Source organism: Desmodus rotundus, chromosome 4 (genome assembly GCF_022682495.2).
Source record: "Desmodus rotundus isolate HL8 chromosome 4, HLdesRot8A.1, whole genome shotgun sequence".
In the NCBI taxonomy this organism is placed as follows: Eukaryota; Metazoa; Chordata; class Mammalia; order Chiroptera; family Phyllostomidae; genus Desmodus; species Desmodus rotundus.
Window position 1 is genome coordinate 36,727,700 of NC_071390.1, and position 16,578 is coordinate 36,744,277.

General features: G+C 39.1%; 1 protein-coding gene across 1 annotated transcript in view; it reads right to left on the reverse strand.

Annotated features, from left to right (window-relative positions):
* Positions 1–16,578, reverse strand: part of SLC16A9 (solute carrier family 16 member 9) — a 58,113-nt gene that overhangs the window by 10,925 nt on the left and 30,610 nt on the right. Inside the window, exon 3 of the mRNA XM_024561326.3 lies at positions 9,500–9,643. Within this exon, the coding sequence (XP_024417094.1) occupies positions 9,500–9,643 (144 nt within the window). The remainder of the gene's footprint in view (positions 1–9,499; positions 9,644–16,578) is intronic.

Below are 16,578 nucleotides of genomic sequence, written 5' to 3' on the forward strand. Positions count from 1 at the left end.
GGTGCATAGAAGACGGTGAGGAAAACCAGAAGAGCCTTCACACACATCACAGGACTGGCACCAAACTTTGCACCCCGTGTGCTTCACCCCCACGCGCTCACAGTAAAAACAAACCAGACTTTAACAAATGCTTTGTCTGAATTACCACAGTTGTTGCAAGGAAAAGCACTTATGCAATTGTTTCAGTCGTCAGCTAAAACAGCCCCTTTTGCTCATGTAACCCTGGTTGTATTTGAAAGAATATCTGACAAACTGCGGTTCCTCAGACTAGGGTATTTGGCAGGTGTTTCCTTGAAAACAAATTAACAAGGGAATCGACTGACAGCTTTCCAGCAAAACTAAGAATTTTGGATGTTTGTATCCATCGCCATGAATGTGACAGGTTTCCAACACAGAAAAATTTTCTGATGAGCCTATTGGTGGCGCTAACAAAAATGATTTTTTTTGATGTCGTATAATGAAATGTGTCAAAATTTTAAAATTCTTGCATAGCTCAGTGAATCAATATTTTTGAAATAACCAATTCATGAGGTGACAAAATCAGGTTTGAATGCAAATCTACTCAAAGTACAGAATAAACAATTGGATTTAATATAACAGAACACAAAGTCTATTGCTGCAGTATCAGGTTCCAGACTGCAATAAACCTTTGGAAAACTGTCTTTGCTGAGTGACAAAGAAGAATATTTACAACTACCTAAAAAGGCTGTTAAAAACTCCTCCATTTTCCAACTGCATCTTTGTGGGAGACCAAATTTTCTTCATACGCTCCAGTTAGAAAAACATATTGCAACAGATTGAGTACAGAACAGAGAGAAGAATGTAGGTGTTTTCTATGAAGCCAGACATTAAAGATATTTGCAAAAATGTGAAACAATGTCACTCTTCTCACTTAATTTTGTTTTGTTATAGAAAATAGAGGTTTTTCTCATAGTCTGTGAGTTATGTTAACATGTAGTGTGTTTGTTATTATCTTTAAATTAATTATTAAACAAATATTTTTACTCTTCTCAGCTTTTAAGACAGTAAATCTTAACAGGATAAATGTCGATAAGTATAATCTACATAATCAAAAGCTCCTTGGGTTCCTAAACAAAGGAGTATAAAGGCACCCAAAACTAAAAAATTTGAAAACCACTCCCTTTAAGCATTCTCTGGGCTCCAGTCACTTTTTATTAGACTCCTACCAGGGAAAACCAACCTCCAGTAAAGCATAATGGTTTTTAAACTAAGTATCTAAGTGCCCATCAGCAAACGAGTGGATCCAAAAACTATGGTATATTTACACAATGGAATTCTACGTGGCAGAGACAAAGAAGGAACTTATACCCTTTGCAACAGCATGGATGGAACTGGAGAGCATTATGCTAAGTGAAATAAGCCAGGCGGTGAGGGACAAATACCATATGATCTCACCCTTAACTGGAACATAATCAATAGAAGAAAAAAGCAAACAAAATACAACCAGAGACATTGAGGTTGGGAACAGTCTAGCAGTGGCCAGGGGGGAGTGGGGTGGGGACAGTGGGAAGAGGGGATTGCAGGAACTATTATAAAGGACACATGGACAAAATCGGGGGGGATGGTAGGGGTGGGGGAGGGAGGTGGGTTCAGCTGGGGTGGGGTGGAGGGATGGGGAGAAAAGGCACACAACTGTAATTGAATAACAATAAAAATTTTAAAAAAAACCCCAAAAAACTAAGTATCTGAACTACTAGCATTTCAAAGCCCAATCATTAGTAAAATATAATTGTTTGCCTTTACTTAAATAGGTAAAAAGGAAATATATTTACATCTTTTAACATTTCCTTTCCACACCTCATGTTCCATTTCACACACCTCGGGGTGAGACCACAACTTCAAAGGCCTTTTTGTCCCTCATCTGGTCACATCGACCCAGACATCAAGCTGTTTATGACACCTACTGCTGAAGTTATGACCACGCCTCTGCCTTTCTGCACGGCCGCCGCCTCAGTTCACCTCCTCAGCTTTTCTGACCTGAACTGTAGCCCCTCCATCTCCGTCTCAGCCCCTGGCGCTCTTCCCACCGCTCCACCTTCTAAACCGTGTCAGGCGACTCTCATCCCATCTCACTCCCACACTAGAGTCCACGCAAAACCCTGTATCACCGGCCTCTGTTACAACCATGCTCTCCCATGTGTGCAACTTCCCATATGTCTCATGGGTCCCTTACACAAACATCCATGAAAAGACTGCATTCCAGTTCATGGCTGTGAGCATTTCAACCCTTGGGATACCCTCTTCCCACCACTCTCATTCCCCTTCCACCTGACCACGTCCTACCGCCCTTCCAAGACTCAACTCAAGCACAAATTCCTGCACGAAGCCCCTTCAGTCTGCCGTCTCCCCCACACATACATACTTATAGGACTGAACCTTGGTTTCATTTTATTATTGCATTTTTTTACTGTGTCACAAGTTACATATTTACAAGTCTATCCTCCTTACTAGACAAAGAGCTACCAGAGGACAGGCTGTGTCTTATTCACCTGAGTATCCCGGTTCCAGGGCTGGGCCTGGCACAGAGTGAAGGTTTTAAAAAATGTCTATTGCACTTGCTAGAACTTGTGAGTGACAATGCCATCCGGCGAGAAACATACACTCCATAGTTTGGTACTCTTCAGTCTGGCTCTCATCACGAGTTCCGGAACGAATTAACGATGAGTACCAATGTACCACTGTATTCAAAGTGATGAAAAGCAAGGAAATACAACCAAAGTACTCTATCCAGCAAGGTTAAAATTGAAGGAGAAATAAAGAGTTTTCCAGACAAGAAAAAGCTCAAGGTGTTCATTACCAAAGCAGTGTCACAAGAAATGTTACAGAGACTTCTTTAAGAAGAAGAAAGAAAAAAAATAGAGAGAAGAGGAACATAATTATAAAGAATGAAGTAGCACGAAGTATGTACCTAGAAATAATTACTTTAACTGTAAATGGAGTAAATGTTCCAATCAAAAGACATAGGATAGATGAATGGATAAGAAAACAAGACTCAAATATATGCTCTGTACAAGAGACTCACCTCAGAACAAAAGATACATACAGACTGAAAGGGAAGGAATGAAAAAAGATACACCATGCAAATGAAAATTAAAAAAAAGCTAGGATAGCAATACTTATGTCCGACAAAATAGACTTTAAAACAAAGGCTGTAACAAGAGAATGAAGGACTCAGCAATTCAACTTCTGGAGATTTACCTGAAGAGACCAAAAACACTAATTCAAAAGATATATGCATTCCTGGGTTCACTGCAGCATTATTTACAATAGCCGAGATATGGAACCCACGTACGTATCCACTGATAGATGACTGGATAAAAAAGGGATGGTACACATACACAATGGACTATTACTCAGCCATAAAAAAGAATGAAATCTTGCCATACACAACAACATGGATGGACCTAAAGGATATTATATTGAGTGAAATAAATCAGAGAAAGATAAATGCCATATGATCTCACTTATATGTGAAATTGAAAAAACACAAAATAAATGAACAAACAATACAGAAATAAACATAGATACAGAGAACATTTTGATGGTTTCCAGATGGCAGGAGAGTTGGGGGGATGGTGGAAAAGGGGAAGTGACTAAGTACAAACTAGCAATTACAGAACAGTCATGAGGATGTAACATATAGCATAGGGAATATACTTAATAATATTGTAGTAACTGTGTGTGGGGTCAGATGGGTATGGATTCATTAGAGTGATCTCTCCACAAGTTATATGAATATCTAATCGCTATGTTAGCGATTACTAATCGAAACTAATATAATATTGTGTGTCAACTGTAATTGAAAATTACTTTTTAAATGTCTATTCAATGAACCTCCCCACAGAAATTATTATACTACCTTTTCTCATAAATCTCATTTGGGTCCCCCATATTAATCCCACTGACTAATTTCAATCATTTCTATTTCTACTCTGTCACTCTTTCTTATATTCCCCTCTTCATCTATATGTCATGTGTTTTCTAACATATAACAAATGCACACACTATATAGATTCATGTATGTGTATATATTTTTATAATATTTTGTCTGTTTTCCAATTAAATTATGCTGCTTTTTTTTACTTAGACCAAAAATTAAATCTTAGCTTAAAAATATTAAATATATTTTTATTTCACAGTAATTCATATAACAGGATAGCATCCTCAGAAATACAGTATTAGAATTATATGGCCTAAAATAATGTATAACTAATTTAAAACCGCTATGCATTATAAGATGGTGCTTTGCACGAATCACACTAAACTGCATCATTTACTCATTTTTCTCAATCCTTATCTATAAACTCAAAAATACCTGAATCAATTAAACTAATAAGAGAATTATAAGAAGACATCACTGAAATAAAATTCTGTAATATTGTGAAATGCTTCTTAATCAGAATATATAAAGCAAGCACCTCTAAGGAACTAGCATGTAAATAAAATCATGCAAATGAAATATTTTTCGGGAAGAGCAATAAAACATTTGAAATTATGTACACATTTTGAAAAGTATCATGAATTATTTTTAAATATCCTATCATTACATACATTTTTGTGTATAACTAAGCAGACACCTATTGAGCCCCTGCATTTATAATATAAAAATTTCTCCCTGCAATATTATTTTTATGAAAATAAAACATTTTCTTAACAGTGCATTCTAATATGGTGGTGACTTTCAATATTTTTCATCTCGTGGCACACATAAACTAATTACTAAAATTCTGCAGCATACCAAATATATTTATATTGCTTGGCGATCTGACAAAAAAAAGGTATAGTTTTGATTCATTTATACCAGGCAGCTATTATTGTGTTGGTGGTTGTCATTTTTTTGACAATCTAAGGGAAAAGAGGTCAGTACCCCTGTCTGCATGTTTTAAAAATTCTTGTGGCACACTGGTTGGAGAATCATTGTAATATGGGAATCTTAAGAAGCGATAAGTATACAGATGCTGGAGCTACAGCACACAGATGCTGTGGTGGGGGGAGGAGAGCCAACTCATTCAGATTCACCCAGGAATTTCCTGGTTTGACACCTAGATACCTCACATGCAGGAAAAGCCCTTAGTCCTGGGCAAACTGGGACAGTTGGTCACTACAGCATGGGGACCTGTCACTTGGTCATTTGGAAGAATTTTCTGTATATTCTGAAACAAGCATTTCAAAGCCTCTTTGAATATCTGAGCCAGGTTTATATTCCTGTTCAAAGGTTAGGATAAGCAATTGCAAATAGTATTCCAGAAATATCTACCCCTGGAAATGAAATTGTAAGAATGTAACTTAGGATGCTGAAAAAGATAAATAAGGTTACAGTAGCCAAATGTAGGGTAGCTAAGTGTGGGTACTGTGATGCTTCTGGCCTAAGACCTGTGCATGGAAAGGTAGAAAGTCCAAGGCTATTTTTTGGCTATTTTTTTTTCATAGACATGGCTCTAACCTTCATATACTTAGCCTCAGGACCCTGAACATTGACTGGTTAAAAGCACAGGCACAGATTCAAATCCCAAATCTATCACTTATTGTGTCACTTTGGGAATTTTAGTTTACTTAAACTCTCTAATTCTTAGTTCCCTTATCTTTAAAATAAGATAATTGTAAAGAACATAAGGTAAAAATTGCTAAAAGTAAATATATAGGAAATAACCTTAATCTCATTCTTCTACTAAAGTAGGAGAATCATCACAAATGTGGCTTTACCCTCCCCAAGCTCAATGGCCTATGAAGCTGTTACCAAGAAAAGGAAGGAAAAGAAAATTAAATTTTTCCAAAAATCAAGAAGAGAGTATTACGGAAACAGTACTATATTGTGAAGGAAGAGAATGAAAGAAATTGATTTTGAGTCGTTCTTTTCAGAAAAGCAAGAGAAATTATTGAGAAGGAGCTTGAGCAATTCATTAAGGGCACATTTCCTGTACCTCCTCTTCCCGCCCCAACCCCAGTCTCCCCCCACACTTTCTTTCTCTGATTAGAAAGGCTATTGGGCAAACAGGAGCCTGAATTACCAAGTTTGGAAGCATGGTTTATAGTCACTTAAAAGACTGGCAAGCTGCCATTTATTTTAGCTACAAAAACTGAACAAGATAACATCCTATGTTCAAGACGTATTTTTTTAAATATCGATTAAATGGCAAAAACAAAAGTATGCCAATTATCACACTTCAGTATTCTTTTGATTTTTTATATCATAATTAAATATATGTAACTTTATTTTTCTATATACTTTAATCTGTTAGAAAAATAGTTCTGATTCAATAGAGCTTCTTTAGTAGGAAAAAACTGCTGCTGTGGTCTTGAACTAAGAGGACAGAAATAATGTAGGGAGAAGAGAACAAATGTGCATTCAATACCTGTGCATGCTTCCCTACATCCATTATCTCGGGAACAGTCACAATACCTCTGAACTTATATTAGCCCCATTTTTCAAAAAATAAAAATAGAAGCCAGAGAAATTAAATAAGTTTCCAAAGTCACAGAACTAATAAAAATGGTTAAGTTAGCTAATATTACTGCATTACCTCATCAATCCATAAAACCCTATCGTTTGGACGCTATTATTTGTTCAGTTTTAAAAATGAGAAAACAAGATAAGTAACTTGCCTGGGGTCACACAGCTGGCAAGTGGATCTAATAGTGCTAACCCACGTGGTCTGCCTGCTAGCGCTTGCTCCTTCCCTATGCCATTCTGTCTGTCTTACCAGCCCCATTTCGTTCATTCCTGACGAAGGAAAATGCTTAGAATACAATTCTGCACAGAGGTGGTGCTCAATGAATGTGATCATTAGATTGAATCCTTCTTGGTTTTTTTCCCCATAAAGAACTCATAATACTGAAAGGAGAATGAATTCATACCATGTAATAATTTCCTGTCACTTTCTTTTCAATCGGGTACTGTACTTCAAATGGTGACAGAATGGAAGTGTCATTATTCCTTATTATTCCATTTATTTATCCCACAAATATTCTATGAGCCCTAGATTACAAGCCTACTATGAAATAAAACCACAAAGAAGTCAACCATGGAATGAGTACTAATAATCTGCTAGCAAGGATTATCTCATCGGGCCCCAATAATTGCCAGAGTGAGGTTTTTTATTACTTGAAATACAGCTCAAATCTTTTCTTTATTTTATGTTTTTCTATATTTTGCTTCACTTCATGTAGTCCCCACAGGACCTATATGGGACAGGATGCTAAGTCTGCCTTCATGGATGAGGGGACAGTCACTTGTGGAAATCAAGGTACTTGCTCAAGCTCACAGAACCTACATGTCCTGACCCAAAGGCCGCTGGTCTCGCCATGAGCTGACAATTTTATTCTAGTTGCATGAATTTAAAACTATTCCCAAATCAGAGTAATACATATTCTCCAGACCTGAGCTTGTTTCGTGACCCAGAATCCATTAACTGTGGGGAAGGCTGGGATTCCAGGAGGAAGGACACTACAACAAACACTATGACAAGCAGATGATTATACCTTGAATCTTTAACCAAAGGGAACCATGGCCGTATTTAGGTAATAGTACACTGGGGTAAGTAGGATACGTTTTAAGCATCACTGGACACTGGATATAAGCTGACATTGTTAACTAGGAACCTGAAGCATTTGCATGGTCTTCCCTTAGGGGGTGCCCAGGTCATTAATGGGGGATCATGGACCAGGTCTGGCTCACAGTGAGTCTGCTGAGTCCATGGACCCACCCAACAGTCATTTCCCCCAGTTGCTGGTATTTAATTGGGGCGCACATACACATTAGTGAGCATAACCCCCTACATATTGTTCCTTGGACGGCAGAGTAAGAGTTACCAAGGTGGGGAAAGCCCAGTGGGAGCTCTGTAAACCCACCATCATCACCAGCAGCAGCCAAAAGTGTAAATCAAGACTAGTATCCAATTAATCGAAGACCATGTATTCGTAGGGGAGGAGGAATAGGGTTAGCTATTGAAAGGTTCCAATAACATGAGCAAAATCAAAATCCATTTCACAAGTTGGCTAAGCTCTCTCCATTGCTACAGATATTTTAAAATTTCATTTTGGCAGTTAGTTAATTTTGTCTTTTTCTTTCTCTACCCTTAGATATATTCTGATATAACCAAATGTACACAAATCTTAAGACAATATCAGCTAATATTTTTCTTTTTAAAAATTCATTTGTATCTCTGGGTTAGGCAAATGTGATGCTATCACTCACTTTTCGCTACTTTTTCGGCCAGTGAGAACTTGGGATATGTACTCACAAAGGCTTTCTCTAGAAACCATGAGTGGGAGTAAATCCCTGTGAAATTTTAAATGGTTGGTCGAGTTTGGTGAATATACCCAAGTCATATCAATGGCATAATGATTCAATTTTCCATATAAAAAGAATAATCCTAAAAGGAATTTTGTCCTAAAAGAAATAATTTGTCCTTTTGTCCTAGGTTCTGAAAGGAATAATATCATTCATGAACACAGATATCTACATTTTTACTTTTATTATTTTAGACAAGAATACAAACTGATTCTTCAATATATTTGTAGCTATGGGTTCAAAACTGTAGTAAGCTCTATAGGGAATATAAAATATTAAATACACACTATATGCTCTCAAGGAACTAACAAGCGGCCTGCTTATTTAGATTACTATCTGAGTAGTATTGGGGCACTTAGGTAAATTTAAATGAACTTTGAGTTCTGAAAGCACTAAAACCAATTACGGAAATGTAGAACAGTCGGAATGTGCCGTCGGACTGAGCGGACCCAACCCCACATGTCTTCCCTGGGCTGCTTTAGTTGGTCATGGTGATGTCATGGTTTAGTGAGTCTGGTGATGTTTAAGGTCAGATACTATTAGTACAGTGCAACACAAAAGCATATCCCAAGCTCCTCTCCAGAAAAAAACTCTCAAGCCCTAAGCCCTCTACTTTTCCTCTCCTTTAACCAAGATCGTCATCGATCATCCCACCACTCAGTGTTCTTCAATCATGCCTTATCTTAAAAAAAAATGACCTGCTTTACAATCTACTTCTTACTCCTGCTGTGACTTTGTGACGGGGTCCTGGCGACAGAGGGTGTAAAGCAGCAGGATATTTAGAACACAAAAAGCTCAACAGGCCCTGCCTAACCGACCCATGTGAAAGGGACCACTTCCTAAGTCAGTGAGAAGTGACAGATGTCAGTCATGGGCAAGTCGCATACTCGCCCCGCCCTTTTGCCCTTTCATGTGCTGTGGAGACAGACAGGTGCTGAACTGAAAAACCTTCCTGTGCCTGCAAAGAAAACATTGTGTCCACTGTTAAAAGACGTTTCTCCTTTCAAATATTTTGACGCACTGGCAGACCATTAGCCAAAGCAACAATTTTTGGTGAAGGGCCACTGGAAGTAAACTATGACTGAACATCTTCACTAAACTTCTATTAACTAAATGATGAAGCTCACATTGGTAAAACTGGGACTAACTCTTGAAGCTTAGAAGACTTACAGGGACCAGGTTTCTTACCTACAATGATGCCGTAGGAAAAAAACAGAAAGTAGATATTAGGGGCAAAACCACTCAACATGAGGCCTCCGGCCACCATGAAGCCACTGAAGATCGTCACGGGTCTGGCTCCAAAAGACGAGACACAGAGGCTGCAGATGGGACCTAAAAAAAATAAAGGAAACCTTAACTTATTTAACAGCAATCTTATTTATTTATCATAATCATATTACTCATCTCATCATAAGCTTCAAATGATTCTCTCCATCTTAAAATAACAACACTAAAATAATAATAAACAACTCCCGTGTATTTACTATGTGCTGGACACGGTGTGAGTACTTGATATAAAAAACCTTATTTCATTTTAACCTTACTGCACCCCTGAGAGGTAGATACAATTGTTACCCTCATTTTTTCTTGTTACGGAAATTAAGATTTCAGGACGGTAAGATCATGTAATTAAGAAATGGGGGTTCTGGAGTCAGACTCTCTTCAAACTTGAGCTCTACTCCTTTCTGGCTCTTTGAATTTGGGCAACTTATTTGACCTCCGTGCCTCCGTTTCTTCATCTGAAATTTGCACTAACAATAGCAGCCCCCTCCTAGTGGTACTGTGAAGACAAGTGAGAGCACAGATGTGAAGCTGACCGCAAGGCCTGGCACAAGTCACCGCCCAATCAGCGCTCGCTCTTCAGTGATGTGAGTGGCGGCGGCGGCCGCCGCCAGAACAATTGCAGAGCAAAATCCCAGTTAGTCTGACTCCTGAGCCCATGGCCTGAACCCCCATATTCTGAGGATTTTTGTCTCCTGTATGTCCCATGCACGCTTCCTATCCAGAGCTCCTTGTCAGCACAAGGCCAGTTATGCTGTTGGCGTTAAAAACAGATGTGTTGATTGACTGAATACAAACAACAGCAACCCTGTAGAGGGAAGAGGTGGGGGTGAGGTAGTTATTCTTCTCCTACAGAATATTCTGGCAGGTGGGGCTAAATGGAAAAGCACCCTATTCGTCCAGGTATAGGTCTGTCTGTACCACTGTCCTACCTGGACATATGTAACCTGGAATCGGGGGAAGGAAGCACACTGTTGATTGACAGGCAAAAGTGACCATTGCCGGGACTTGTTCTATGCTCAGGTGGGCAACTTCTCATGTAGCAGCATTTAAGTGCTAGTGAAATTCTTTCCCACTAGCACTGTACCTGGAAAGCACCTATGATCACAGAGCTTAGCATATTAGAAGTAAAAGGATATTAAGGGATATTCAGCCCAATAGTATCATTTATGTGGAGGGAAACAGTAAGTAAATTTGGTATGGATTATTGTACGGTAATGAGAGTGAATGACTTAAAACCACACAGAACAATACAGATGTATCTCACCCACACTGTGGAGTGAAGGACACCAAACACAAAAAAGTACACATCATGTAATTACCATTATAAAAAGTACCCCCCAAAGACAATACTAATCTACGACTGGAGGTCAGGATAGTGGTTATGTTTGGTAGGAGGTGAGGCGTCATAACCGGAAGGGAGGGGAGCCCAACTTCCAGGGCCCTGCCAGCGTTCTGCTTCTTGACGTAGATGTGCTCATTTCAGGGGTGTATTCAGTTTGTGAACATTCCATTGGGCTATATACTCTCATGATATACATACTCTTCTGTGCATATTTTTTCTTTTACTTCATTTTAAAAAATGCTTTCGGAAACCTCAATTGCAGCAGCGATGCAATGTGCAATCTATGGTCTCACTGTAAGTGGCAGAGCCGGCACGCAATGACCCCAAGCCCACATGCTTGCCAATTACAGCAGTCACCCTCACCCACACTTTCCCCTCCCATAGTTTCGGTTACCCTCAGTCAACCGAGGTCTGAAAACATTAAATGGAAAATTCCAGAAATAAACAATTTATACACTTTAAATTGTATGCCATTCTGGGTAATACAATGAAATCTCTCGCCACCCCACTTTGTCCAGCTAAGGATCTGAACCAACCCTTTGTCCAGGGCTTCCGCGGTGCATGCTCTCCATTAGCGCGTACATTAGGCACTTGGGAGCCATCTTGGTTATCAGATTGCTGACTCAGTGTCGTAGTTCTTGTGCTCAAGCAACCCTATTTATGTACTAATGACCCCAGAATTGTCCATATGGCTATTCTTACAGTATATTGTTATAATTGCTCTATTTTATTATTCATTACTGTGATCTTTTAATGTGCCTAGTTGGCAAACTAAACTTTATTATAGCTGTGCATGTATAGAAAAAACACAGTATAAATAGGGTTTGATGCTGTCTGTGGTTTCAGGCATCCAGTGGGAGTCTTAGAACATGTCCACCACGGACATGGGCACTCTCCTATAGCAGAGAATCCCTTACGAGCACATTCAAGAGCAGGTTACGACCCCTGAGACAGCATATAGCTCTCAGTGCCTGTGGCTCTCTCTCACTGCTCCCTGGTCAGGAACTGGCCCCCGCATTTCAGGTCCTCTCCAGTGTGCATCACTCCAGAAGAGTACACTGATACATTTATGTGCCAAACGGGAATGTTCTGTGCCAGTGTTTTAGAGGGAAAATACATTTGAAATACCAAACTTTTGCAATAGTTGAGCTGTCTATATACGCAGTGAGAAATAATTTAGATACTTTAAAGACAGAAATGATTTTAAGATTCAAATCTCGTAACTGGTTCTCTGACACCATAAAGGCATGACCCTTCTCTGCTCTTCACCAAATTGCATTGGCATCGAGAGTCAGTGTTTACAAATTTAACCAGCACAATGGAATTGAAACACAGAGATTATTACTGGCATATCTGAAAAGGTTCCAGCTTCATCCTAAAAGACTTCAAATCTATGTTCCTTAATGCATATTATTAACTCCACAAGGAAATCTAGAGTTTGGGAAGCTGGGGGTGGGGATGAAGGGTAAGAATTTCCATAGCATGTACAACCAAACCCACTATTTCATAAAATACATAATTTATTATCAAGTATCTAATAAATTCTTAAAGCATTTTTGCCTGTTACATGAATCTTTGAAAAAAGTTAAGCTTAAGGAAAAAGTGAGTAGAAATTCTTTGACAGATAAAAACAGCAAATTGAAAACTGCTTTTAAAAAATCCTCTTTTCACACTGCCACCTGCTACTTAGAGAAAAGCTAACATCATTTTTTTTAATTTATTTTTTATTTAGGTGTAGTTGGTATACAATCTTATATCGGTTACATTAGTTTCAAGTGCATAGTACAGAGATTCAACATTTTGAAACTTTAAAATGTGGTCACCTCACTAAGCCCAGTAATCATCTGTCACTGTGTAAACTTATCACAATATTGTTGACTATATTCTCCTTCCCCTTTTCACCCATTCCCCCACCCACTCCCTTCTGGTAACCATCCCTTTGGGCTTTGTTTCTATGAGACTCTTCTTGTTTTGTTTATTTAGTTTTGTTTTGTTTTTAGATTCCACGTGTAAGTGAAACCATATGGTATTTGTCCTTGCCTGACTTATTTCATTCATCACATATGCTCTAGGTCCATCCATGTTGTCACAAATGGCAAAATTTCATTCTTCTTCATCGCTGTGTAATATTCCATTACATATGTCTATCACATCTTCTTTATCCATTCATCTACCAATGGACATCTGGGCTGCTTCCATACCTTGGCCATTATAAATAATGTTGCAATCAACATAGGGGTGCATATATCTTTTCAAATTACTGTTCTCATTTTTCTTTGGATAAATACCCTAATGTGGAATTTCTGGGTAGTATGATATATCAACCTTTAGTTTTGAGGAATCTCCGTACTGCTTCCCACAGGGTCTGCACCGGTTTTCGGTCTGAGCAACAGTGAACAGGCGTTCCCTCTTCTCTGTATCCGCTCGAACACACATTATTTGTTGACGTTTTGATAATAGCCATTCTGACTGGTGTGAGATGATATCCCACTGCAGTTTTGATCAGCGTGTTTTTGATGATTGGTGATTCTGAGCACCTTTTCATATGTCTGCTGGCCATCCGTATGTCCTCTTTGGAGAAAGTTCTTTTCATGTCCTCTGCCCATTTTTTGATCAGATTGTTTACTTTTTTGTTATTGAGTTGCATGAGCTTATTATATAGTTTGGATACCAGTGCCTTATCACATATATATCATTTATGAATGTACTCTCCCAATCAGTAAGGTTTCCTTCACTGTATATAGGCTTTTTAGTTCGATGTAGTCCCCTTTGTTTATTTTTTTTCTTTTGTTTCCCTTGCTGAAGGGGACATTTCCAAAAAGATATTACTCAGACAGTTAAATAGTTTACTTCCTATTTTCTTCTAGGAGTTTTATCCTTTCAAGCCTTACATTTAAGTCTTTAACCCATTTTGAGTTTATTTTTGTATATGGTGCAAGAGAATGGTGCTGTTTTTTGGTTTTTGGTGGTGTTGTTATTGTTTTTTTGCATGTACCGGGCCAGGTTTCCCAACACCATTTGTTGAAGAGATTGTCATTACTCCAATTTATATTTTTACTAGTTTACCTTTGTCATCGGTTAGTTGACCATAGAAGCAAGGGTTTATTTCTGGGCTCTCTATTCTGTCCCATTGATCTGTGTGTCTGTTTTTATGCCAGTATCATACTATTTTGACTGTTATAACTTTGTAGTACAGTTTAAGACCAGGGAGCATGATAGCTCCAACTTTGTTCTTCTTTCTCAAGATTGCTTTGGCTATTCCACATCTTTTGTGGTTCTGTATAAATTTTAGGATTATTTGTTCTAGTTCTGAGAAGAATGACATTGGTAGTTTGATAGGAAGTTCATTAAATCGTTAAATTGCTTTGGGTTGTATGGTCTTTTTAACAATATTAATTCTTTCTATCTATGAGCATAGTATATTCTTTCATTTATTTGTTTCATCTTCAATTTCTTTCTTCAATGTCTTATAGTTTTCAGAGTAGAGGTCTTTTCTCTCCTTGGCTAACTTTATTCCTAGGTATTTTATTCTCTTTGGCACAATTGTGAATGGGATTGTTTTCTTCATTGATCCTTCTGAGTGTTTGCTATTAATATACTGGAATGCAACAGGAAAACCTGACATCCTTCGTCTAATCCAGGGTTTAAACCACAAGGCAAAACAAACATATATAAAAACCTAATGACATGGGCAATAAACACCAAAAGAAAGGTCCAGATTGTGTGTTTTTGGACTTCAGAAAAGGGAGATTACCACGCACTAAGGAACTGAGCCTTGAACTGGGCCATGAAATAGGATTATGTCCACAAAAGGGGAGAAAATATATTCTAATGGAGGGAACAGAAACCCAATGTGATTTTCCAATCTGTAATTATCATTAGACTGCCTTGGGAAAGTAATGATTCCCTTTGTGGAGTAAATTAACTTCTATGTCCTTCTGTCTTCCAAAAAGCTTCAGAGTCCCAAAAGTGGTAGGATGGCCAGGCCTGCTGCACTGAAGCCGTAAGTAGGCCGGTGATATGGTGAAAAATAAAATATAGCAGTAACCAGGTTGTGTGACTCCAGTGGAACAAGGATTTCCCAGCAGAGTAGAGCGGGCCCACGAGAGTCCTACCCCTGCACCTATAATGCAGGGAGCCAAACAAAAGAGCAGGTTCCTCAGTCTTTCCTCCCTGAAACCAGGAATCTTAAATTCATCACCTCCCTGAGGAGGAGAAAGGCACTAAGGAGCCTCGTCCAGTCAAATCCTTCATTCCATGTATAGTATTGTCTGCCTTGCTTGTTGGTTGATTTGGCAGCATTATACAGAGATGGAGAAAAGCTTAACTAAAACCTGCCATACTTCTCACCAATCCTGGAACTGCCTACCACACTGTGAACTGGCCACTGGAACAGAATCCTTGTAGGGGTCAGAACTTCAGTCCTACTCGAAAGAGGTAAAAGTTTGGGAGTAAAAGCATAAAGATAGGATCACACCCAGCTCTGCCAGCACTCACAGCTCACTCAGCAAGCCTGCTGGCCATACTGACTCACTAGATTAACCTAGGGACAGGTTTACTGACTCAGCAATGGGAGGGCCTTTGGAGAAACAAAAGATCTCCCTGAAGTTTCAGCAACTCTGTTGTCTGAAAAACGGTCCCACCCTTATTGAACTAGTTCAGTTACCTTTCATTCCTTCTGTATCATTCAGGTTTCAGCCAGAGAAATAGAACCGGAAGAAGACATACATGTATTAAGAGGTTTATTACAATGAGCTGTAATTACAATGATGCAATTGTGGGGTCTGGTTAGGCAAGTACAACATCCACAGTGCAAGATGCGAGCAAAGGCTGATCAGAACTCACTGGCACAGGCTGCAGTTATAGCCCACAGGCAGAATTCTTCGTCTGGAAAAGTTCATCTCTTCTTTTACGTCCTTTCTACAGATTGAACTGGGTCCACCCAGATTGTATAGGATAACCGTCATTTCTTAAAGTCAACTGATTATAGTTCGAACACACCTACAAAATACCTTCACAGCAACACCTGTATTAGTGTTCGAGTAACTGGGAATGTTGCCTAGGCACATTGACACTGACCATCACACCTCCCAACAGTCACCATCTCTCCTCTCCAGACAAATTGCCTCGACCAGAATGTGCCGCCTGCAGTGCAGAGTCCAGGCCTTTGCAGACAAGGACTCTGCGTGGCCTGCCCTCTGCATGACCGTCCACCTCACACAGCCCATCCTCCCACGTGTCCTACCTATCTCTACAAAACTCCAAAAGTTGTCTTGGCCTTGAAATTCTCCTTGGTATTTGGGATGTTTCAAATTAACAGTAACGATTTTTTCTGTCTCTTCCCTGAGACTACCAATCCCTTAAAAAGCAGATGATGCCTTCTATTGAAGCATCCCTCGCACAGAGGAGAGGAGACCGTATGGGTAGATACAATGACGGTGAGCTTGTTCTCCATGTAAAACCCAGAAAGGTAGGCTGCTTGATACTCAGCTGTATGCATCCCGAGGATCATCTGCACCAACAGTTTAGGCCAGAGGAAGGAGTATGTTCTCCTTAATTACTCAAGTTTCAAAGAGAAGGAATTAAGAGTATTCAGAATGTAAAGTTAAGAACTGCATGTCTTTTCAGAGTTCTAATATGC